Raw genomic sequence first — 23532 nt, 5'->3', positions numbered from 1 at the left:
AATACGCAGAGGTTTAATGAGACTAAAAATACCTTGGAAATTAGAATTCATGATATAGCTGATGAAAGGAATTTTTCTGTGTCAAAGGATTCCTGAAAGGAATCATGGTGCCAGAGTGTTGCATATAGTTGGCATAGAATGTAACTTTAGTTTTATGTATAGGATCAACAGCATTTTAATAGCTCTTTCAATTATAAGGAAAGATGTAAAAGCAGAAATAAACAATTAATTGAGATTGACAAATAACCAGATAACTCAGTTTGATGTATTTAATTTAAATCTGTGAGACAAATATTTAATTTTAAAAAAGGAAAAAAGAATGTTTAACTGTACTGCAAGCAGAATATGGAATCAAAGCTGAGAGAAGGTGAACAGTTAAAACTGTTGATCAAAAATTCATCTGATCAAAAAACATACAGATAGTTTCTTTACATGACAGTATGAATGTGCCAAACTTGAGTTCTTCCAATGATTTAAATATGCTGAAATAAAAGTTAAAGGCCTTTTTTTTTTCACTTGCACATGATATCTTTTACCATCATTGCAGCGCCTTAGGCTGATGTTTGTAATTTTTACATGCTTTATTAATGCATTTGAATGCCAATAAATGCTTCTGCAGCAGAACTTTTTTGGTTTTATCTTAATTCTTTGGGGATTTTTTTTTCTCATCTCTTCACACTGCTGCTTACACAAATGAAGATGAAATCATATTTGTTGAGTCATAAAATAGTTGAAACTGGAATGTGTATGCCTTCAGGAGCACAGCATCATTTCTACTGATTGCAGTAGGACACTCATCTCAACAATTTTAATTCATTTCTGTAATAAAAAATAGATTGCAAAAAAAGTGAAAGAGGAGAGCATGAAAGCATGAAAGCAACTGACGATTTTTCAGTTTATAGGAGTTTACTTTCACTATGTATTCCTTCACATTTTCTTTTCTGTAGAACCATGGGCTGGAAGTACTATAAGTACTGCAAAATTAAAGTTATTGATACACAATGTATGCTTGATTTAACAGGAATATTTTCTCCATACGACCTATGTTATGAATTTGCTTGGTAAAAATGTACTGTTTTCTAAGTTCAGTGTAATCATTAGACACAAGCCAGTAGTTCCTAGAAAATAATTTTTTAGTATTGACAGCATTTTACCTCTTTTCTTTCTTATCATTAAAAAACACCAGTGTTTATTAAGAATGTTAATTCAAGTTTAGTAAAACTAAGTTTCCTCTTCTCTACTTCTGTCCTTGAATGCATTTGGGAGATGAAAAAACAGTGTAGTGAGTTGTTTTATTATACTTGCTGTAAAGACAGCTTTAGTCTCATGGCAGCATTTATCATCAACTGACTCCTTTGGAAAAGAAAAAAGATCTGTTACAGGAGGTTGGAGGAGTATAAACCATGCATATTACTTTATCAAAAATTATATTAATCTTTCTTCAGATGAATAGATTCTATTTCTGTACTATCAGTATTCTGCCTATCTTTCTCCTAGCAAAACCCAGAATATTTCAAACATTTTTCTAACATTTAGCAACTTAATCTTTATAAAAAAGTTTTTGAGCTTTGAAGATTAATACTGTCCGTACTTAGGATGGGAAAAAATAGTTTAGAGACTTGGTAAGTAGCTAAGTACTGTGTTAAAATTCAACACGAATCATCTAACTTGGGAGACTTAAAGTCATATACGTATCACAGTAGAGTAAGGGGGAAAGCTAAGGAGGTGAAACTCAATTAATTGTCGTCTTTATTTTTTGACAGGCTAGTGAAGGATGCCCCCTGGGATGAAGTCCCTCTTGCTCACTCCTTGGTTGGTTTTGCCACTGCTTATGACTTCTTGTACAGCTACCTTAGCAAGATTCAGCAGGAGAGATTTCTTGAAGTAATTGCCAATGCCTCGGGATACATGTACGAAACATCATACAGACGTGGATGGGGCTTCCAGTACCTTCACAACCACCAGCCTACCAACTGTGTGGCCCTGCTGGCTGGAAGCCTGGTTCTGATGAATCAAGGTATGTGCTGAGCCATAGGGATGTTTTTTCTAAAGTCTGTCAACTCAAATCAGCCACTTAAGCAGCAAAGTTCAGGGTTTGATAAAAATGCTTCTTTAGTGTACAGCACTATTGGGTTTACTCTTTTGCTGCTTAGTAAAATTTAATTTAGTGAATGGAGCAAAAGTCTGTGGGCAGATGCACAAGTCATTATGAGTATGTATATAAGTTCAGTTTTCCAAGTGATTCTGAAATTCTTACCTCACAGTTTACAAAAGTTAAAAATCCAGTTGTGTACAGTTTGTCAGTCCTGATTCATGGTCAGTGTCTTTCAGAGTAGATCATCAATGTAGAATGATGCTTGTTCTCCTTACACAAAGCATTGCGAAAGTCAGCAGTCAGAAACACCCACTGCTCTGACCTGGGAGCCAGGCAACAGGATAGCCTGGAATTTCATCCAAGGCTTTTGTAGTTTCACCTGGAGGATCTGCAAAAGTGTAACTTTATCCACCCAAGTGCCATAGCTTAGGACATTTCTTCCCAACAGCCTTTTCTATGGAGATATCCAAGGCTGTACTTTTTTTCCTCTGAACTCTCCTATTGCACCCCACAACAAACATTTGTGCCTGGTTTCCTCTTCTTTGCTTTGGGGGCATAAAACCATTGTTCGCATTTCCAAGGTGAATACTCTGGCCAGTAGCTTTTGCCTGCTCTGTCAAGGGGCTGTCCCTGTCCTGCTGGAGAGTGCAAGTCACAGAGTGAGAGAGAAAGCAGGTGAGCAATCTTGACTTTAAACCCCAGAGGTACTTCAGCTGAGAGATGGAAGTCATGGAGCCAGCTGCCGCTTTTATAAGAATGAATCCATATTTCATCAGGTAATTATTTTATATGTGCTAGAAGTATTTTGAAAACATGATTCCCGGTGGAATTACTTATGCACTGCAAGTCCAGGAAAATCTAGTTTCTGGATGCTGATGGTGTTGCCAAGCTGCTCAGCCCTGCCAAACAGAGGCACATCTGCCCATCACTGGAGCTTTCAAGTGCCCAAAAAAATGTGACAAAAAACTGTGGCACCTACTGTGTTTGGAGGATCATTTTTTGCTAAGTGCCTGTCAAAACAAACACACTGACTGATGTGTATATGTTGAAAAGCATCAAGAGCATGTGTGGCAGTTATTCCCTATCCTCCTGTCTTGCCTTCCACAAATTGAAGACTCAAAGCCATGTTTATTCAGTGGGTTTGCTAAATTTCATATAATTCCATCCTTCCCTAAGCCTTTGTTGGTGCAGAAAGCTGGCAGTTTGCAAGATGATTCTGCTTTTCATTAGGTATAGACCATAAGTATGCCTTGTGTAAAACAATGAAAGCATCAAAAAGCCAGGCAGTATTTTTTTCACTAAAGTGATGGTGTTTGGGGGAGGAGGAAGGAAAAAAGCAGGAAACTAATGAATTCTTGAGCAATTTGAAAATAGTAATATTTCAAATGAAAATAGGTCAAAACAGACTTTATATTTCTAAATTTAAGTGCTGTTGTTTTGATATAGAGAAACTTGGTTTTTTTTAATAGCAACTTAAATTTAACTTAAATTAGGTTTTTCTGTTAGTCTAAAATGGAAAAAAAAGGGCAAATTGTAATTCCAATATGAAAGAAAATAATCTGAAGGAGAAAAAAAAAAGGAGGGAGAAAAGGAATGAACATGTTTTGCTTCTGCATCAGATACATAGCAATTGCAAATAATGTATCCCAGTGTAGACCTTTCTCACAGAAGGTTTAAATTCCAACTATTAAGTTTAAACACAATTCAGCTATTGAAACTTGTAGATGCTAAACAGCCAATTTAAAAGAATGTAAATGTTTCCAAAGGAATGAAAGTGAAACTAATTGAAGTTAATTCTAGGCACGTGCATTTGGAGAAGTCTTTGTATTTAGACACTCAGATGTTCAAAATAGAAACTTAAGGCCTTGATATTAATATAGATACCTGATTTATATACTGCTAAATTTAGGTGAAATTTGTTCTGGTTTGTCATGTAGCCTGACAGGGTGTTGAGTCTTTTAATTTTTTCATTTCAATGTATTATTGTTCTTTTAGTGTGCTACAAGTGTAGTGTTATAGCATAGATATACCTGAAGTAAACAGAACATTAATGCACTGCAATGGTAAAGGCACTGTGCTGAACCATAGCAAATCACATTCTTGCAGCATAGCTTCCCTTTCATGTCACAAGGGAAAACAGGAGTGGAAACATTCAGGATTTTATTCTGACAGACCACTGTGCTGCCAACTCCATGAAGAGTAATGAAAAAGTGTCTTAATAACTGGGAGTGAAGTGGAAGTGGTACCACTGCCACTGTTGCTCAGGCCTTCCCCATCACAGTTTTCTCTTCAGCCAGGCATTTAAAGTACTGTGATAGACTCAGTTTGTCTGTTTTGCTTAGACACTGCTATTTTTTTTTTTGTCTCAGTTAACTGAGCAGGATTTGGCAGCCTTGACTGGTAGGATGCCTGAATTACTCATCACTCTGCTGAGCATAAATACAGTGTTGGTGGCAATGGGATGAAACACTGAGTAACAGGACTGAATGTAGCTCCTACTCCCTTAGCACATGTGCTTCATTCAGCAGGCACTGCTTCACCACATAGTGAGGTGTAACATGTGCCAGCTGGGCTTTGCTATAGGTGGAATTAAGTCTGGTTCAATCTGTGTCCAGACATTTTGAACTGGGAGAACACTAAGCTGCCAGTTAGAAGCACAAGGCAGTTGATGTCTGTTTGGACCTACCTCTCCTGCTACTCAATCCAAAAAGCCTTTCCTCTGCTGGGTTCCATGTGCTGACTTCTGCTGGAGGCTCTCCTGCTTGTGCTTAGTGAAAGCAGACTGGCACGGAGAAGGTTTCTTGTGACCTCTTCCCAGGTCTCGATTTGTGTGGAGCAGACCAAAACAGTAACATCTCTAGGCAGAGAATTTATCTGCCTCGAAGATTAATTTTGTTCGGGAATTGAAGAATCTACTTTTGGAATTACCCATGCAAAGCTCTTCCAAAATAGCTTTTATTTGGATAACCCTTTAGGTTGTACAACAAACTGAAAATATCAGTAGAACAGAGCAGGTCTTAAAATAGAGCATGAGTTAGCTCATTGTCATATCAGTTAACTGCAGCTCAAATGTGAACTTTGTTGCATTTTTAGTCTCTGTGTATCTCCTTACCATGCTGGTGATCCTGCCAGTGAAAAATGACCGATCAGAATTGTTGCATTATTGGAGCCCTCTAGTGGGGCCATTGGTTTGTTTTCGTACAGCTTTAATTCGAAATGCAATATAGTCTTGGTTTGGCTCTTCCCTTTTTTGCATGTCCTGAATGTGTTCAGGAAATTTTCTTTTTAAGTTGTAAAGCATAGCCCCATATTACTAGCAAAAGGTGTTTGATACATTTTCCCATGCTCATGCAACCTTGCTTTGCTGTATTTAAATATGTGTTACTTTTATTTTTCACCTTAGAAGTACAGGGATGCTGCAGCAATAGGTTGTATTATAGACCCCTGGACTGCAGATTCCAAGCTGGGAAGGACCCCACAGACAGCACCATGTATGAACTGTTGGGTTGTAATTAGTTTTGCCATTGTCATTTTCTTTCAGGCTACCTTCAGGAAGCTTACTTGTGGACCAAGCAGGTGTTGACAATCATGGAGAAGTCAGTAGTCCTGCTGCAGGAGGTCACAGATGGCTCCCTCTATGAAGGGGTGGCTTATGGCAGCTACACAACCAGATCACTGTTCCAGTACATGTTTCTCGTCCAAAGGCATTTTGACATCAATCACTTCAGCCACCCCTGGCTCAAGCAGCACTTTGCATTTATGTACAGGACTGTCCTGCCAGGTAGGTCCTTTGGGTGAATAAAGATGAATCTCTTTATTTTTGAAGCAGCAATAAATTTCATACTTTAAATAGGCCATTTTAAAATAGCACTCTACTTGGATATTTTTCAAAATAACCATTTCCTTGGATTTTACCTTCAAGAGTTATCAAAACAGGAACAGCCTTGTTTAGCACTGCTTCTAAATGAGGGACACTTTCCACTAGCGCAGGTTGCTCAAAGCCCCATCCAGCCTAGCCTTGAAGCCACTCCTCCACACTGCCAGGAGTGGAGCATCCGCAACTTCACAACCTGTCCACGTGCCTCACTATCCCCACAGGAAGGAACCTCTTCCTCATATCTAAACTAGGTCTACCCTCTTTCAGTTTAAAGCTGTTACCCCCTGTGTTGCTTATTTGCAGGACACTTCATTAGGAACTTAAATTGCTCAAATTCTAGGTAAAAAAAACCTAGATAACTGTATTGGAACCCCTGATCTACCCATGTATGTAACAGGGGCTGAATGCAGCTTTGGTGTGCCAGCATACGCACATAAGGAATTGTGCTGAATCCATGTGAGACCCCAGGCATCCTTTGGGAAGAGGTTCCTAAGAGCAAAATGAGCTCACATTGATGGTTTCAAGGTGAAGCTGATTATCTTGTTCTTTGGGGGACCCTCTGGTTTATTCCTTTGCAGAGTATAGATTCACATAAAAACATGAAAACTGTAAAGGGAAAGTTACCTTTGCCAGACTTGAGTGAGGAGAGGAAGTGGATTGCATCTTACATTTTGTGTGGTGCTTTGGCTGTCCATAGCCCAAAGCCAAAGAAGAAAGGTGAATATTCAAGTTAGCTGCAGCAGAAGGAAACCACTCCTGTGTAACCTATTTACGGCTCATTTACAAGCAGGTCTATAAACATCTGAAAAGGCTGCCTCTGTTTGCACCGCTTGGCTTCACTGGCATGCTCTTCAAAAGCATCTTTGTGTGCTTATTTGTTCTTTCTCCTTCTCGCTTTTCCCCAAGGGTTCCAGAGAACTGTGGCCATCGCAGACTCCAACTATAACTGGTTCTACGGGCCGGAGAGCCAGCTGGTGTTTCTCGACAAGTTTGTCATGCGCAATGGCAGCGGGAACTGGCTGGCAGAGCAGATCAGAAGGAACCGAGTGGTGGAGGGGCCAGGCACACCATCCAAAGGGCAGAGGTGGTGCACTCTCCACACTGAATTTCTCTGGTATGAAAGGGAATGAGTGGGCTCAAAAGGAACCTGGCAGCTGTTTGCTGTTAGTGTTAATTCATTAACTTTAGATGTGCGCCGCAGAGGCCGGGCTCAGGCTGCCCGTGTGCCACCCAGGGTCAGGAGGCACAGAAGAACTTCTTCATTTAGCACAGGTTGCCACAGGGAACACCCTGGTCTTGTCCTGCATCTGATTTTATGGTTTCTATCCACTGTCCATTGCTTTCATAGAATACAGGTCATTCCAAAGGAACTGAAAATTTCCCTGTATTTAGTCTTTGTTTAATTTGGTCTATTGTAATGGGATTTAATCCTGTTTAATCCTGTTCTTTTATGATGAATTAGATGAATATTTAAAGCATAAGTTTTCATTCAAAAGTTCTGTAAAATAGTATAAACTTTCTTTTAAAAGTTAAATAATCCAAGCAGTAAGGTTACTGTTAACAGGATTTGCACACTAATTAGCAAGCTATGCTTGGAAAAAATGCCATGCTAGATGGATATTTTCCCATGTAATTTACAGTTATCCTAACTTCTATGTCAATCTTCTTAAAGTAAGAAATTAAAATACTCAGGAAGCTTTAGATCTACATATGAATTCCCTTAGTTTGTGGAGATAACAAGTATATTTTCGAGGAGTGAGTGTAGCTCTTTCTCTCTTGCAAGAAAAATCTTATTGAATATATGGTGGTTTGCCCTTATGATGTGCACATTAGAGTGCATGTTTCTTAGGCTCCTAGCAGCCTTTATCTTGTTACTTCCAAAATACAAAATATGTCTTCTACAACCTCATCCCATCACTGTTTCCTCCTGTCTCTTCATGGAAATTCTGTGACTGTCTAGGGCCTGCCAGAAACTCCTGGTTAGTTGTAGGAATAAATCTGATTCTGGAACCATCTAACAGAAATGTTAGTGGGCTTAATATGGTTTTGTTTATTTTGGTAGCTTAAAAACAATGCCAGAAGGTTTTGGTTTGTATTTTTATTGTTTTGACTCCCACAGATAAAATTGTAGTAATTTTAACCTTTTCTAGAATTAAAACTTCTTCTTAAACAAAATGTCTTAACGTCTTACGATTCATACAAGAAAAACCATGAAAATTTTTCTTCAGCCTAGGTTGAAGAAAGAAACTAACATACATTAAATGATACAAATAATAAACATTTCACCTTCAGAATGCCTCATCATTACTTTTAAATTTATTGCCTCTTCTGTTTGAAGACTACAGATTTCTGTAATCATCATTTTGGGGAAACAGATATTTCTCTTTGTTAAGTAGTCAGTAAATAGGCACAAATGCTGATGTCTAGGCAGTGTCTGGTCTAATCTGCCTTTTTTAAAGATCTATGTTATAGTTGGGAGTTTTATGACTATCTAGGGCAAAACATGGCTAGTTTGAAATTAGTGGTACTCTTATTTTTGGGCTGCAAAAAGACTGCTTGCTTTAAATGCAGAGCAGATGCTTTCAGCTGTTGTTCTGTAAAAAGCACACAACAAATTTGTATAGGGATTAGTATGATGAATAATAATTACAGCTATATGATTAGGAAGCATAACTGTGGGCTTTATATTTTTGGCTTGCTCTTTGATGTAAACAGAGAATGTTTTTTTTTGAGTTTTTTGCAAGTGCTGATAGTGGAATCAGTCAAGGGACTTTTAACCCAATTTTTATCATCTTCTTTTGCAGGTATGATGCAAGTTTGCGCTCTGTACCTCCACCAGACTATGGAGTTCCTAAGCTACATTATTTTGAGGACTGGGGAGTGGTGACTTATGGAAGTGCTTTGCCAGCTGAAATCAACAGGCCTTTCCTTTCCTTCAAGTCAGGAAAGCTGGGAGGACGTGCAATATATGATATTGTTCATAAGAACAAGTACAAAGAGTGGATCAAGGGGTGGAGGAACTTTAATGCTGGCCACGAACACCCAGACCAGAACTCCTTCACTTTCGCTCCCAACGGTGTACCTTTCATAACAGAAGCTCTGTATGGGCCAAAATATACTTTTTTTAATAATGTGTTGATGTTTTCCCCTGCTGTGTCTAAGAGCTGCTTCTCCCCATGGGAAGGGCAGATTACAGAAGACTGTTCCTCAAAGTGGCTTAAATATAAACATGACTTGGCTGGCGACTGTCAGGGACGAGTGGTTGCTGCCACGGAGAGAAGCGGCGTGGTTTTTATCAGGGGAGAAGGAGTGGGTGCATACAATCCTAAACTGAAGCTGAGAAAATTGCAACGAAACCTTATACTTCTCCATCCCCAGCTTCTCTTGCTAGTGGACCAAATCCACCTAGAAGATGACAGCCCTCTGGAGGCAGCGACCAGTTTCTTCCACAATGTGGATGTGCCTTTTGAAGAAACAGTTGTTGATGATGTCCATGGGGCCTTTATTAGGCACCGTGATGGGATATATAAGATGTACTGGATGGACGACACTGGCCACAGTGAGAAAGCCACCATTGCCTCGAGGATGTATCCCCGGGGCTACCCCTACAATGGAACAAACTACGTGAATGTAACGACCCTGCTGCGGCACCCCGTCACGAGGGCCATCTACCTTTTCATCGGGCCCTCTGTGGACGTGCAGAGCTTCACCGTGCGTGGAGATTCCCCGCAGCTGGATGTGTTTGTGACCACTGGTGAGCACGCCTATGCCGTGTACCTGTGGCCTGTCGAGGATGGCTCCCGCTCTGCCTTTGCACAGGTTATTGCAGACCGCCAGAAAATTGTCTTTGACCGAGCCTCTGCCATCAGGAGCTCCACAGTGCCAGAGGTGAAGGACTACATAGGCATCGTGGAGAGGAACCTGCAACATTTTAAACCCGTTTTCCAGCAGCTTGAGAAGCAGATCCTGTCTCGTGTACGCAACACGGCCAGCTTTAGGAAGACTGCTGAGCGCCTGCTGAGGTTTTCAGATAAGAGGCAGACAGAGGAGGCCATTGACAGGATATTTGCAATCTCACAGAGGCAGCAGCAACAGCAGCGTGGCAGAGCAAAGAAAAACAGAAAGGTAGCCAAAGGCTACAAATTTGTTGATGCCGTTCCTGACATTTTTGCACAGATTGAGGTAAATGAAAGAAAAGTGCGACAAAAGGCACAGACTCAAGCGCAAAAAGAGTTGCCTGTAGATGAAGATGAGGAAATGAAAGATCTTCTGGACTTTGCAGATATCACTTATGTGAAGCACAAAACTGGGATGTCAATCAAAGGCCGATCAGGGCTGGCGCAGATGGTGGCGACTGCTCGAAGCGCCCCATCAATATCAGCTTCTTATACTCGCCTCTTTCTGATTCTCAACATTGCTATTTTTTTTGTCATGCTAGCAATGCAGCTCACTTATTTCCAGAAGGCCAAGAGACTGCATGGCCAAAGATGTCTGTATGCAATTCTTTTAGTAGACAGCTGTATATTATTGTGGCTGTATTCTTCCTGTTCTCAGTCACAATGTTAGCAGAAGACCTCTACTAGTTGACCAGTTTATGGTCATATATGTCTATGCAAAAACATTAACCCTAATAGGGCCAAAGTTTATATCTTCTCTTTTTTTTTTTTTCTCTTTTTTTTTTTTTTTTTTCTGAAACATTCCAAAAACATCTGGGGAAAGATTGTTTTCAGACCGGAATAGATTAAATAATAGGGCAAGCAATTAATATCTCAGAAAAATCAGTACTTAATAAGTACTTCTCCCTTGTGTTTTGAGTTGGGCCTCATGTCTGAGGGAATGTTGTACTTTGTTCATCAGAGTTCAGTAGTGTAAAGTTGTAATTAATTTTTTGGTGAGATGAGCCCTCTTGATTAGGTTTATTTCTAAGGTCTTTTTTTATACAGAATTTGATTTGCATGTAGTGAGTTTTCATTTCAGGCTGCTAGGGATGTCTCTGGACATTCTCCTAAGACGAGGACATTCAAATATACATATACAAGGCAGATCTTAGCAGCAGACTTCGTTTCTGTCTGCCAAACCAAAGAATGGCTCAATATGGGACACCCCTGTATCATTATTGCAGACCTTATATTGTCCCGTCTCTTCCATGCTTTACACATGCTTACAACAGGCACAGTGGAAAATGACAATCATGTCAGTGCTTGCCAAGTGAGGGACACATCACTAGTAGGCAGTAGTACAAGGCAAATATGGGTTTAACTCAAAGTAGAGCAGAATGCAATTCTCAGGAAAATAAAACCATTTCTATTTTAGCCAAGTGTAGGCTGTAGAATGCTGAATTCTGTAGGGTCTTTTCTCCATTTTACAAGGCAGGGTTTCAAGAAAATTTTCTATAGTTTGAAGCACATCTTGGTAGGGAAATAATGTCCTAGATCACTGCCCTTCCTTATGTAATTTTTAAAATACAAAGAACCAAAGCAATCCTGTGGTAACCTCAGCAACTGCCAGTATGGAAAAGTATGTATCAAGGAAGTATTTAATGTATTTTTTTCTTTCAAATGTCTAGAAAGAGGACAGTTAAAATTTTGTGAACAGCCTGTTCTCTATAAAGCACCAGCAAGGGTTCTGCAAGCTCTTGGTGGCCCCAGGTCAATTATTTGGGGATTAGTGGTAAATGGAATCATGTGGTTTATGACAAAAATAAGTTTGACATCTTCACATATATTCCCCTCTGTTCATTAAACTAATTTCAAAAACTCATAGCTATTTGAGAGAATGGAAGCTGTGGAATTGGGGCATACCTGTATGTCTTTACAGAAAAACAATTCTTCAGTACATTTGCTAAATAAAAGCATTATAATTATCTCTATGGAAAAGTTGGTTTTGTTTTGTTTAAATATTTTTCCTGATAATTACAGTAATTATGTTCATCAGTACTTGGTTCAAAACACAAACCTTTGCTTCCTCTTCTTTACACCATTTAGATATATGTTATCTACATTACTCTGTTAAGCCTTCTGCAAGTCTGTGTTTGGAAATGTGAGGAGCTTTCCTGTCTAAATATCTTCAGTGAATAGGTCAGAATATTTTCACTAGGTTCTGAGTCAGTTCAGAGCACTGTATTCACATAAATAAGCCCTACTGCAGTCTCCAATGCCTGGATTTATTCAATGAAATTGGCTGCATTTTATCTGAGCAAAGATTTAGGTACCCAGTTAATTTCTGATCCATGCATAGTCTCTGGATTATGAGAGCCTTCAGACAGTAACTCAGCTCACCAAAGGCCTTGGAACACCTTCAAGACATACTTCCCCCTTTTCCCCGATTGCAAAGTGTGGGGTGGATGATTGTCTATTTCAACTCACTCACTTTGTTTCTTAAGGCAAAGGGAGCTGAGCCTGGGGACTATCACCCATACAGCTCCAGTCGTACCTGCTGAAAGCAACTAAACTGTGACAGGCTGTGGATAACTGGAAATCTCTTTATTTTTGCCTTTGCACTGTGATGACATAAACACATGCAAAAATAGCTGTTGGCTTATGTTAAATTTTAAAGACACTGTTAGTTTTCCAATATTAGGTGATACTATTATTTGTCATGAGACACCAGAAAAATCAAGAGTTTATTAAATGTCTGTGCATATTTCCCCTCTGTCAATTTGCTATTGCTTTCAACTAGCAGAAAGCCGCCCTGTAGTCTAGAAGACTAAGAAGTGCCTGCAATTCTTTGCTGTGTAGTGTGGCTCTAAGTTTTAGCATGGGATTTGTGTGGCTGTCAAATGAAACTGCAGAGATTAGCAATTAAGGTATGGTTTTGCACGTTAGCTCTCATTTACACTGTGCTTCTCTGCACCGTTCCAGCAGTGCCAAGGGAAAGAGGTGGCTGCAAGAGCTGCCCTTGTTCACAGCCAGGTCTTAGGTCTTAAAGCAGCTTTTAAAGTAGACCAGCATTCAAACAAACTGTGTGTGTGCAATGATGTAAAGGGAAATGAAATGCAGCAGCTTGACCCTCCTCAGTGAGAGACCAGACCCATCTCAGCATAAAATGTGCATCCAGGAGTTTTGCAGCCTGTGCTTGGTTTGCATCTGTTAAGGATTTATGTGTACCTGACTGTCATTACTTGCTGCTCTGAACTCCACTTGCACAGATGTGACTTTGATTCAGATTGGGCAACTAAAGCAAATTAAGCCTTAATTGTGTTGACTGTCTTTTAGATATGAAAAGAATCCTTAGTTATTCTTTTCCAGGCCAGAGCCTTTTAAAAAGACTGTCTCCAGTGGTTCTGTTTCCACTCTTTTTTTCTATTCTTGTCTCACTCATTCCTTGCCAAGGACAGTAACTTTTTGTGATTTTGATTTTGAAACAATGGAAGAACAGATTGTTCTATGCCATCAATAATGTGGCATGGGCAATTGGGTGTTGGCTAGAAGTGTCTGTGTCACAGAAAAGAGACAGTTCAAGGCCTCAGATGACAGGACCCTGAAAAATCCAAGCTGCCCTTGCTTCACTAGGAAGTGTTGTGAGGAAGAACAGGTAAATGGGACCAGCCCAACAGCCCTACTGGCTTGTGGGAGGGCTGGAGAAAGATGGTGTTCCTCCACACTTGATTATGCAGGACAGAATGCTCACCTCGCCTTTGCATCCTTTGTCTGAGCTGCACAAGAAAAACTGACTCGATGGGCTCTGTGTCCATGGTAGAAGCATTTACCACTGTGTTCATCTAGTCTGGGTATACTGAACAACTTCTGAAATGCCACTGTATGGCACCCAACAGCAAAGTTATTTTTCACTCCCTCTTTTAAGTGGAGTAAAAAAACTGAGGTGTTTCTGGCACATGCCTCTGCTCCCATTCTTATTCTTCTTTTTCATTTCTGAAAATGTTCATTTTCTGCATCTCTGGCCACAGGAAAAAGTGGCTATCCAAGAACTTGATGTATGTGGATGGGTTCCTGTGTTCATCTGAGACCCTGCTGACTTCACTCAATTTCTCTTCAATAGCTGCTCTTCAATCATGCTTGCTTCATTTCAGGACTGCAGTCTAATTTAGTCTAAAGTTAATTCACTGTATTCTGAACAAAGTGAATGGCAATTCAGCCCACAGGTAGTGGTGTATATGTTTGAGGGTGGAAATGGAATCTGGTTCTTAGATTCTTTCAATTATTTTTTTGAGTCCAGCCAAAAAATGTCTATCTATGTTATATACATCACTGTGACTCAAGGAAGCAAAGGGAAAGGAGCACATTACTTCATTTCTTAAAACTTGTAAGATGAAAGCTTATTCTGAAGAATGAAGTGTCTGAAATTCTGTTGGTCTATGTATTTTCCACTGATGAAAAGCATTTTCTTGGTGTTTGAAACCGTATAGAATTTGGAAAATAGCTGTATTTCTGCACCGGGACATTACATTTACATTTACTTGGTCTGCAAAAGGCTCAGTTGGGATCATAAATTCTTTTGTCTAACTTCAATCCCTTTGCTCTGTCTAGTCTGTTAAAATCAGTAGGGTAACTTGAGGCTGGTAAGTCAGACTGAGCTAATGAAGCCAAGATGTCACTTTCTGTCCTTTCTTGGCAGCTGACTCCAGGAGCTCTTTGCAGCAGAAGGCCTGTGCAATCTAGTGTGGATATGTCTGTACTCTCATCAGAATAGAGACTGTTTTCCAAAAGTTCAACCTTGAAACAATGTCAAAGCACTTCAAATAAGAGCCCTGGACCCTCTCAAGTAAGGAACAAAATTATTCCATGCTTCAGACAGGCAGGAGACTGGACGAAACTACACAATATATGAGTGCATTCTTTCAGCGAAATGCATCCGTAGCATTTTCCCCAGATGCTACCTTTCCTGCCAGGTTCTTCAGGCTGATAAAGCATTCAGAACATTTATGATGATTTTCTATAAATTTAGGACGCAGAGAAATATTGCTAGCTGAAATGAATTATTTTATAAGACATTTCTGACTTTTTTTCCCCTTTGACTTGTGTCCAAAGCCATCAATGACTTTACTGGTTTCCTAACTGACCCTGGGACAATCAAGAGGAAAACTGTCCCACTCCGACCTCCAGGGCTCTGTTACTGTGAACAATAACCCATAACAAGTATATATGAGTTTATGACTGTCCCCAAAATATTGACATACATTTTTTTACCAAACATTCCATACTCAGTCTAGCTTCGTACCTACCTCCAGTTGGAAGGCATTCTTCAAGGAGGTGGAATGCTTCTGAAATCACGAGTATAAAACCCCTGGTTTCCCACTTCGTTAATGTAACATGGGAAGCGAGGAATGCCAGGAAAGCTGGGCACATTGGATATGCCTATAGGAAATGCTAGTGAAGAAAACTTGAGGAGGATTGGGGCATGGAAATTTCACTACACTGCCGTGCTGCTGTGAGAGTAAGCTAGATGAATTCACCCTGTGGCAAGAGGGAATAGGTGATCAGCATATGCATTTCTTTCTAGCCCTAAAGAACAGGACTATCCTTGGGAGGACAAGCTGAACTCTTTGGACATGCTAAGGAAGGCCAAGTTTCTCTGTCACCTAGTAAAGATGCTACAGCATTTATAGTTCACCTTTACTATTAATTGTAGTTTAGAACTGTATTCACTTCTCTCATGCTTGTCCTTTTTTATATGGCATAACCCTTATTTTGATCAAGTAAAGTAATCATATTCTTTCACTTACTAAGTTTGTCATGGAGTTTCCTCTGGTGGGCCCAATTGCAGTCCACCGTTCATGGGGAAATGGGCAGAGGACCAGAGTCCCTGGAAGGGCAGTTGAAGAACTCTGCCTTTATGGAAGTTAGAGGAATAGAAGATGATCAATAATGCTATAAAATATAGCTGCAAATGCCAGGCAAATAAAATGACAATCATGATGGATTATTTGAACATAGCAGAATAAATAAGGGCAGACCGAGAGACTTGGAAAGTTATTGCTAACATAAAATATAGGCAACTGGGAATATTTTCTCCTTATGTCCCATATATCATTCTTTCCTTTTGAATCATATCTTCCTATTAAAAAAAAATGGAAGTGCACACACAAGTGCTGCTGAGTGTAATAGAGTTCAACCTTTAATACAAGCCAGACATGGTTACCAGAGAGCCTGACAGAGCTTGTACAGTAGTGGTGAGCTGAAACAGCTTGGGTATTCTGTAGCTAAGGATTAGATTGATTAGAAAAAATATATGAGCAAGGAAGGTTGAGGATCAGAAGTCAGAAACTTTTCATTTCTTTGACAACTTTGAAAAGGATAGTCTCAATTCTTGGGCTGCATTACTGTTAGAAAAGTTTCTATGAGAAACAAAATTTTAGCAGCAAAGGAACCTGAAATGGGAAACTGGAGACAGTAGTGTACTACCATGAACTAAACAACTAATTAATTTGTTCAAATTTGAAAAGACAAAGAAGGAGTAACTGTATGGAAAAGTACAGAGCATGTTTTGTAGCACACGGTTAGCCACCGTTAGGACAAACATACGCCCACACAGAGTGGAACAGATCAAATCTTAGGACAAGGGGGAATGCCCTTAAGAAAGAACGCAGATTTAGATTAGATATCAGGAAGGAATTCTTTACTGTGGGGGTGGTGAGGCTCTGGGACAGGTCATCCAGAGAGGTTCTGCCCCCATCCCTGGAAGTGTTCAAGACCAGACTGGATTGGCCCCTGAGTGCCCTGGTCTAGTGGAAGGTTCCCAGCACACGGCAGGAGGGTTGGAACGAGGTGATCTTCCAAGTGTCTTCCAACCAAGACCATTCTATGATTCTGTGACTCTGTGAACTCTCAGCTATGCAGCAATTCCAAGGGAGCAAGGTCCTGAAGAAAGCAAGGACACATGGAATATAAAACATCTATAATAAGAGCATAGAAATATTTTGGGTTTAATGTGCTTAAATTTGTAAAGTAATTTTTTGGTGCTTCATTTTCCATAGTAAATGAAAAAGATTGAACTTTTCTTTCTTAGAACTGACTCGTTAACTACCCAGGGTGATTTGCCTGATTAGTCTTAACTATAATCTGTCTCACCAAGGCTACTTAATTTCATCAATAAAACATGACAACTTCTACCTTTCTAATCCTATGCTTCTATCATATATTTTCATGTAAGTTCAGCAAATATTTGTCACTTAATCTGCAGACAGCATTAAAGACTCATACATATCTGTTCATGGCTCATATAGACTGCAGAAGGAACAGTAAAACCCTCATGTAGCTGGCTGCTGTGGGACATTTGGACTGGGTGACAGGACCTTCCCCATAAAGAAATGAGATGTGTAGTGGACCCACAATGTTAAAAGAGCAGCAATAAATAATGGCTAGGGAGCATTAGTGCCATGGCTTATGCGACTCTCTACCAGACCTCACCCATCAGAGCCTCCTTCAGAGCCATGCTTGCTTTTCCAGACCTGTTCCCTTCCTGCCTGCTAAAATCCATTTTCAGCCAAAAACTGCTAATAAATGTAATGCCTTAAAATAGCAGTATAATGTACACAAATGCTTGTAAGCTGTGCAGGCCCTAGCACAGTGCTACTTCTCAGGCTGCTGTTCTACTAAGTATTAGTACTATTAATGATTTATGTGGTGCCACTGAGGTGTGTGACATTTCCTAAACTTGTAAGAATGCTGGTTTAACCATAAAGTCAGAATAACTTCCTCAGTTTCACAAAATGAGGCAATGGGCCTCTGGGGGAGATCAGTCCACCTGGAGGGTAGGTGCAGAGCTGCTTGTGGACAGGACCTCCAACATTTTAAGCATTAATTACACCTGGAATGAGACAAAAGGCATTACAAGAATTTTCCTAGAATAAAAAGACTTATTATCCATGTGTCCTTCCGAACTGGAGAAATGCAGCTTACATTTCTTTCAGTTGAAGAAGCAAGTGCAGTTTTTATAAACAGAACACCAGTGCAGAGGTGCTCTTTTCCATTGCAGCCAAGATACTACAGTATTAACATGAAGAGGGAGTTTTTAAGACAAATGGAAGGAATTGAGGACAGGAAGGACCTTGGATGTAACAGCTGGAAGGAACATGACTTGTAGGAAAACAAAACAAAACCCGTTTTGGCTATTCTGAACAAGGAGAAAAAGTTCCAGGAAAAAAAAATTAAGAAATAACCTACTGTAAGGATTTACTAACATAACTAAAACAAGGTCTGCACTATATGTATTGGTAAAGCCCTTCAGTGCTCTTACACACGTTGCATTTATGACCAATATTATGCATTTTATTGAACCACAGAATTAGTTCAGACTACAGATTTTTCCACCTAGAAAAAGTTTGAGAATCATTCATCTGCAAATGAAAGGGTTGATGCTATAATGTCAAGGAGGAAATAAAATATTGAACAAGTCCACTTGTTTTCATCTGATCTCTTCACTTTAATAAAGAATATTTCAAAGCAGAAAGATGTTTCAAGTAAAAAAAATAGCATTTTGTTCTTAAAAACTCCATCTTTTAAATTCTCACATTGTTCCATCCCCCCTTGGAAGACATGAAATTTAATGCAAATCAATGTAAAAACAACCATTAAATTGGAATTCTGGGTCCTTTAACAGAAAGCTGTTTTTCTGAATACTTTCCATATAATGCTTTGCAGCTGTTGTGGCCAGACAAGTGTTAATTTAGAGGGCAAGAAAGAGCTGCCCTGGGAAAAGAGAGCTCTCAGTGAACGGGGGCTCTGTAACTCCCTGGCCCCACAGCTCCTCACACCCTTGGGCTGCTCCCCAGCTCCCAAAGCTGCCACCAGCTGCGCTCACCCTGGCCACTCCTGCACCCCATTTGGCTGCCAGCACAGCTGCTCCCCCACTTCCCAACTAGGGTGGTCTCTTTTCCCTCGCCCATGACTCTTTGGATATTTACTGGAAACATGTTTTCTTGGAGGAGGGTTAATCCTTTTTCATGCAGAGCTCCCCTCCCTTTTCCCAAGAAGCTGGTTCCTGAAATCGTATTTTATTACAGATAAATAAAACACTGCTAAAATTAGGCTCAGAAAGAGAAGTAGCAGGGTTTCTTGGCTCTATGTTTTCCCCTGTGTGGTCATAATCTGTTCCAGAGAGCTGCCTCTGGTCCTTTGCCTCTCTTGTTAAACTAGTTCAGTGCGGTTCTTGGAGGCAGCCCATGTCCCTGTCTTTGTCAGGATGCATCCTTGCAGCAATTTCACATTGCATCTGTGTCTTCTACCATGCTGACAGAGAATCACAGAACCATCAAAAATGATTGGGCTGAAAGGGTCCTTAAAGATCATCCAGTTCTAACCCTCCACAATTTCCACAAGACAAGGTTGCTTAAAGCCTCATCCAACCTGTCCTGGAACACTTCCATGGATGGGGCATCTGAATTCTATTTTCACAGCTTTCTAACCTCTGTCTCTAACTGCTTCTAAGTAAATATCAAGGTAACAGTACTTGCCAATACTTCTTGATATTTAAAAATAAATCCCTGCTTTAAAGAACTGGTGAGATACTTTCTTAGGCTGCCTGATCAGAAAGCAAAATGATATGTCTAATTCAGTATTGTAGAATCTGAATTGCTGCTAGCACAGTCCAAGGTAAGGAAGCAAAAATGACCTTTGCATAATATCCACAGATGTTTTATTCAGGCACGTGGTGAGATGTTCAGGTCTCAGCACCCACACACAGAGGTTCTCGCTTTGTCTCTACAGGGGCCTGGGGGGCTGACCCTGGTCTGCGTGGTACAAAGATGAGGGCCAGTCAGGGAATAAGGAAGGAGTGGCTCAGGAACACAGGAACAGACATAGGAACAGGGGAAGGGGTAATGGGGTCTAACACCTTTTTGAGGGAAGCTTCTTGTGTCTCCCTAAACCAGGGAATGCCCCCCCAGGGTCTTCACAATTCTTGGTTTTTTATATTATTAAGAAAGCTTCTCTGAAGAATCAACTGAATCAACACAAAATTACAAACACAATCAAAAGCACTTATAAGACAATTTTTTAAAAATGCAAACAATTCTGAGTTTCTAATGTCTCAACAGATTTCTTGGAGTGTCTTAGAGCTGGCAGGAGGAATGCAGGTTTTCTTAGCACGGTTTATTAGGAAACTGAGTTAGGAGAAGTTTTTTTCAGCAGGGATTGGTTCTCTGCCACTTGAGGCAGTGTTGCTGGCTGTTAATTTGTTCTGTACAAGGTAGTGTAGGTGGTGGTGTGTCTGCTGGAAACTAAACAGAAATCATTAACTTTAAGAGAAAGATGGTTACTTGGGGAAACTTTCTTTTCTTTCCCTCCCAATCACCCTCCCTCTGGTATTATGAAAGAAATCTGGGGGAAGGGATTAGTAGTGGGAGGGCATGGAAAGGGGGAAAAGGAGGTAGGAATTTGTGGGAACATAAAAAAGGAGTAATAGGACAATGGAAAGGCGAAGGGGAAAGTGGGAGGGGGGCAGGGAGGCCACAGGAATTGGGGAAGGGTATTAGAAGAAGTGGGACTTACCGGACTGGAAGGTTCTTTTGTTATGGAGGTGAACTCTTGGATGGAGGATGGCTCATCAGTATTCTATCCTCTTTCTATCCTGTTGCTGGGGCTTGGTTGTTGGTTTTGGGTTTTATTTCTTTGGTAGGAGTGTGGACGACTTCTGTGATGTGTGTAATACTTCGCAGGTTTGCAGTTTGGTGCACGTTTACTACCTTGCACTGGAACTCTACTAGGTCCTGTCACATCGGCTGCTTGGGGGCCTTTTCTTCCTTGTATTATATTAAATTCCACAATTTTTCCATCTCCTAGACTGTGGAGGTATTTCTTGGGGTTATTCTTTTTTATAGCAGTCTGATGAACAAACACATCTTCTTTGTTATCATTCCAGGTTTTGAAGCCATATCTGTTTTTTACATTAACCATTTCACTGTACCCAAAACGTTCACGGCAAGGATTTTTTACCTTTGCCAGCGGGTTTGTGTTTGTGTTGCTGGATGTGTTGTTGGTGTTGAGGTTGGTGCGCTGCTGTGTGGGGTTCGTCCTGCTCTCAGTGATGGCAGCCGTGCTGGGGCCTGGCTTTTTCCTGGGGCTCTCTCTTGGCTGATGTCCATGGGCGCTGTCGGCATGGGGCTTCCAGAGCAGCAGGAGTGGCATAGGCTCCCCGGGCAGGTGGGGAGTGGCGGTTTCGCTGTCAGGACTGTTGTTCTGAGCCATCCCCTGGCAGGGCTGCCCACCCACCAGTCTCACCTGCCCGCCCTCGGCCCCAGTGCTGTGGGCTGCAATGACCCAGGCTGGGCAGCGAGTATTGGCTGGCTCACCCTGGCCAAGCACGGTGGCAGCGGGATGGTCACGGGTTTTCCACAGGGGCAGCTGTTTGGTGGGAGCAGGGACAGCCCTCGCCACACACACTGTGTCTCGTGGTGCTATAGCAACTGGGGTAAACACATCCATTCTTCTGTTTACCGTCCCTTCCAGCGCTGCAAGCGCACGTGGGGTTTCTTTCCCCTTCGTAGTAAGAGACTGGTGCAGCTTTATATTGCCAATCAGAGCCTGCTCCTCTGACCCCCCTCACTCCTGGGACGGTGGAAGCTGTGGGAGGAGGTGTGGGGACTAGAGGGCGGAAGGGGGGATCCTGTGGCCTCGGCCATGCGGTCTCCACCATCTTGAGCATGTCAATGCGAGCATGCGGCCACGGCCACGCAGTGGCAGCAAACTTGGGCAGCAGGAGTGCAGATGGGAGAGCTTGGAGAAGGGGTTTTCAGCTGAGGTTCACTAATTTTTAACTGTTCCTCAAGATTTTGAATGCACATCATTATCATATTCAAAAAAGGATAGAATTCTTTATAGAGTTTTTCTTCAGGTCTTAATTTTTCTCAAACTAGTTCTCCAAAGTCATTGGTTAGGACTTAGGAAGCAAAATATAAGGAAAATGCTTAAATAACCAGTGTATAAAACACTTTAACTCTTCCTCTGAAAAGCTAAAATGTTCTTGAAGAAAAGATTTTTTAAGGTGGAGGTGAACTTTTTGTTTTGTGTGGGTGAGCGTTGTTTCCATCTTAATCTAGTCTCTTCTCAACACCTGAGAGTAAAAGGAGGAAGGAACTGAAATTTCAAACTCATCACACTGGGTTAAGACAGTAAAATGTTCAGGGTGGTTTAGTGCAGATGTTTTCTAAGAGAAGAGGTCCCTGTTCGGGTGCCATTTGTAGCAATCTGAATTGCTGCTAGCATAGTCCAGGGTAAGGAAGAAAAAGGGACCTTTGCATAATATCCACAGACGTTTTATTCAGCCACATGGTGAGATGTTCAGGTCCCAGCATCCACACACTCACTTTTTCTCACTTTTCTCTACAAGGACCTGGGGGCTGACCCTGGTCTGGGTGGTACAAAAATGAGGGCCAATCAGGGAATAAGGAAGGAGTGGCTCAAGAACATAGGAACAGACATAGGAACAAAGGAAGGAGCCAATAGAGTCTAACAGCTTTTTGAGGGAAGCTTCTTCTGTTTCCCTAAACCAGGGAATGCCTCCCCAACATCTTCACATAGTATAGAAGAAATGGTGTTCAAAGTGAAACCAAATCCTACCTTCATATATACAGTGATAGACTCTGAGCTTGCTGAGGTTGTCTTTCAAGGACTGAAGGGCTTTTTATTATAATGCATATCTTGTTAAAATATCAATTCATGGATAATAGAAAAAATTCTAGAAAATTGATTGCTATGTCATTGTATTACAATGGCAAGGCAAGCATTTCATGTGGCAGCACATTCTCTGCAGCAGCAGCAGCAGCAGCAGCTCAGCACTGAGCACGATATATCTGCTGTGAGCCCAGCAGCCACCTGAACCAGTGCTGCCTGCTCTGGGGCCTCTGTGTCATCCTCTCAGCTGTCCAAAGAGCTGAAATGGCAACTGTGGATTTTCAAATTCCTGACCTCCAAAACACCCTTCTTTTTAAATTGGAGCTTAACAGGCCTTGTCCAGCAAGACCCAAAGTCTCAGCAGTTTAAACATTAAACAAGCAACAACATCCAGCTGCCCTTCCCCTTGGCAAAGAGAAACAAATCCATGGTTTAATGTACTTTAAAGTTAAAAAAAAAAAAAGCAAGAGTTATATAATTTACAACATAACTGCTTAAAAAATTGATAGATTGATTATCTTGAAAAATTGACATGATTATAGTTGAATTTTCTTCCATAAGAGAACAAGCCATATTGTACAGCTAAAAATAATGCAGGATAAAAATCTGTATATGGTTCTGGGTGGTTTTTTTCACATTTTATTCATACTTTGAATCTGGTTCTTCACTGACAAGATGATGAGGTTTAAGCCATTGCTAGTTACAATGTATGTGTGGACAAACACAAACTATTTTTATAGGAACAAATGTATAAGAAATTATTTTGCTGTTGATGCTGGAGTGGTTTTCCAGTGTGGTCTGTGCTTGACTGTGAACTGACTATTATTTCCTCTATGAAGGGCTGTTTCTGTGCCTCACTGCATCACCACAACCAATAGAAACTGAAAGCCCTAAAAGCTTCTCTAGGCTGTGGGAGCTGCAGGAGACTTGTCTCTCCTTTTTCCTTTTCTGACGGAGATTTTGCTCTTCTCAAATTAAGGAGAGGCAGAAAA

At 40.8% G+C, this 23532-nt stretch overlaps 1 protein-coding gene across 2 annotated transcripts in view; it reads left to right on the top strand.

Moving 5' to 3' along the window:
- The window catches only part of DSE (dermatan sulfate epimerase), a 33972-nt gene extending 22131 nt beyond the window's left edge, over positions 1-11841 (top strand). The window contains exons 3-6 of one of the 2 annotated variants that reach the window (XM_058020677.1): positions 1764-2017; positions 5637-5876; positions 6879-7086; positions 8777-11841. In XM_058020677.1, coding sequence (XP_057876660.1) covers positions 1764-2017; positions 5637-5876; positions 6879-7086; positions 8777-10538 — 2464 coding nt within the window. In that variant the 3' untranslated portion in view covers positions 10539-11841. Of the gene's footprint in view, positions 1-1763; positions 2018-5636; positions 5877-6878; positions 7087-8776 lie in introns of those variants that run through there. The other variant, XM_058020678.1, reaches the window with a different exon arrangement.
- Positions 11842-23532: the final 11691 nt, after the last annotated feature.

The sequence above is a fragment of the Melospiza georgiana genome, chromosome 3 (genome assembly GCF_028018845.1).
Source record: "Melospiza georgiana isolate bMelGeo1 chromosome 3, bMelGeo1.pri, whole genome shotgun sequence".
Taxonomy (NCBI): domain Eukaryota; kingdom Metazoa; phylum Chordata; class Aves; order Passeriformes; family Passerellidae; genus Melospiza; species Melospiza georgiana.
Note: the sequence above shows the minus strand (reverse complement) of the source record. Positions and strands in the feature narration are given on the sequence as shown.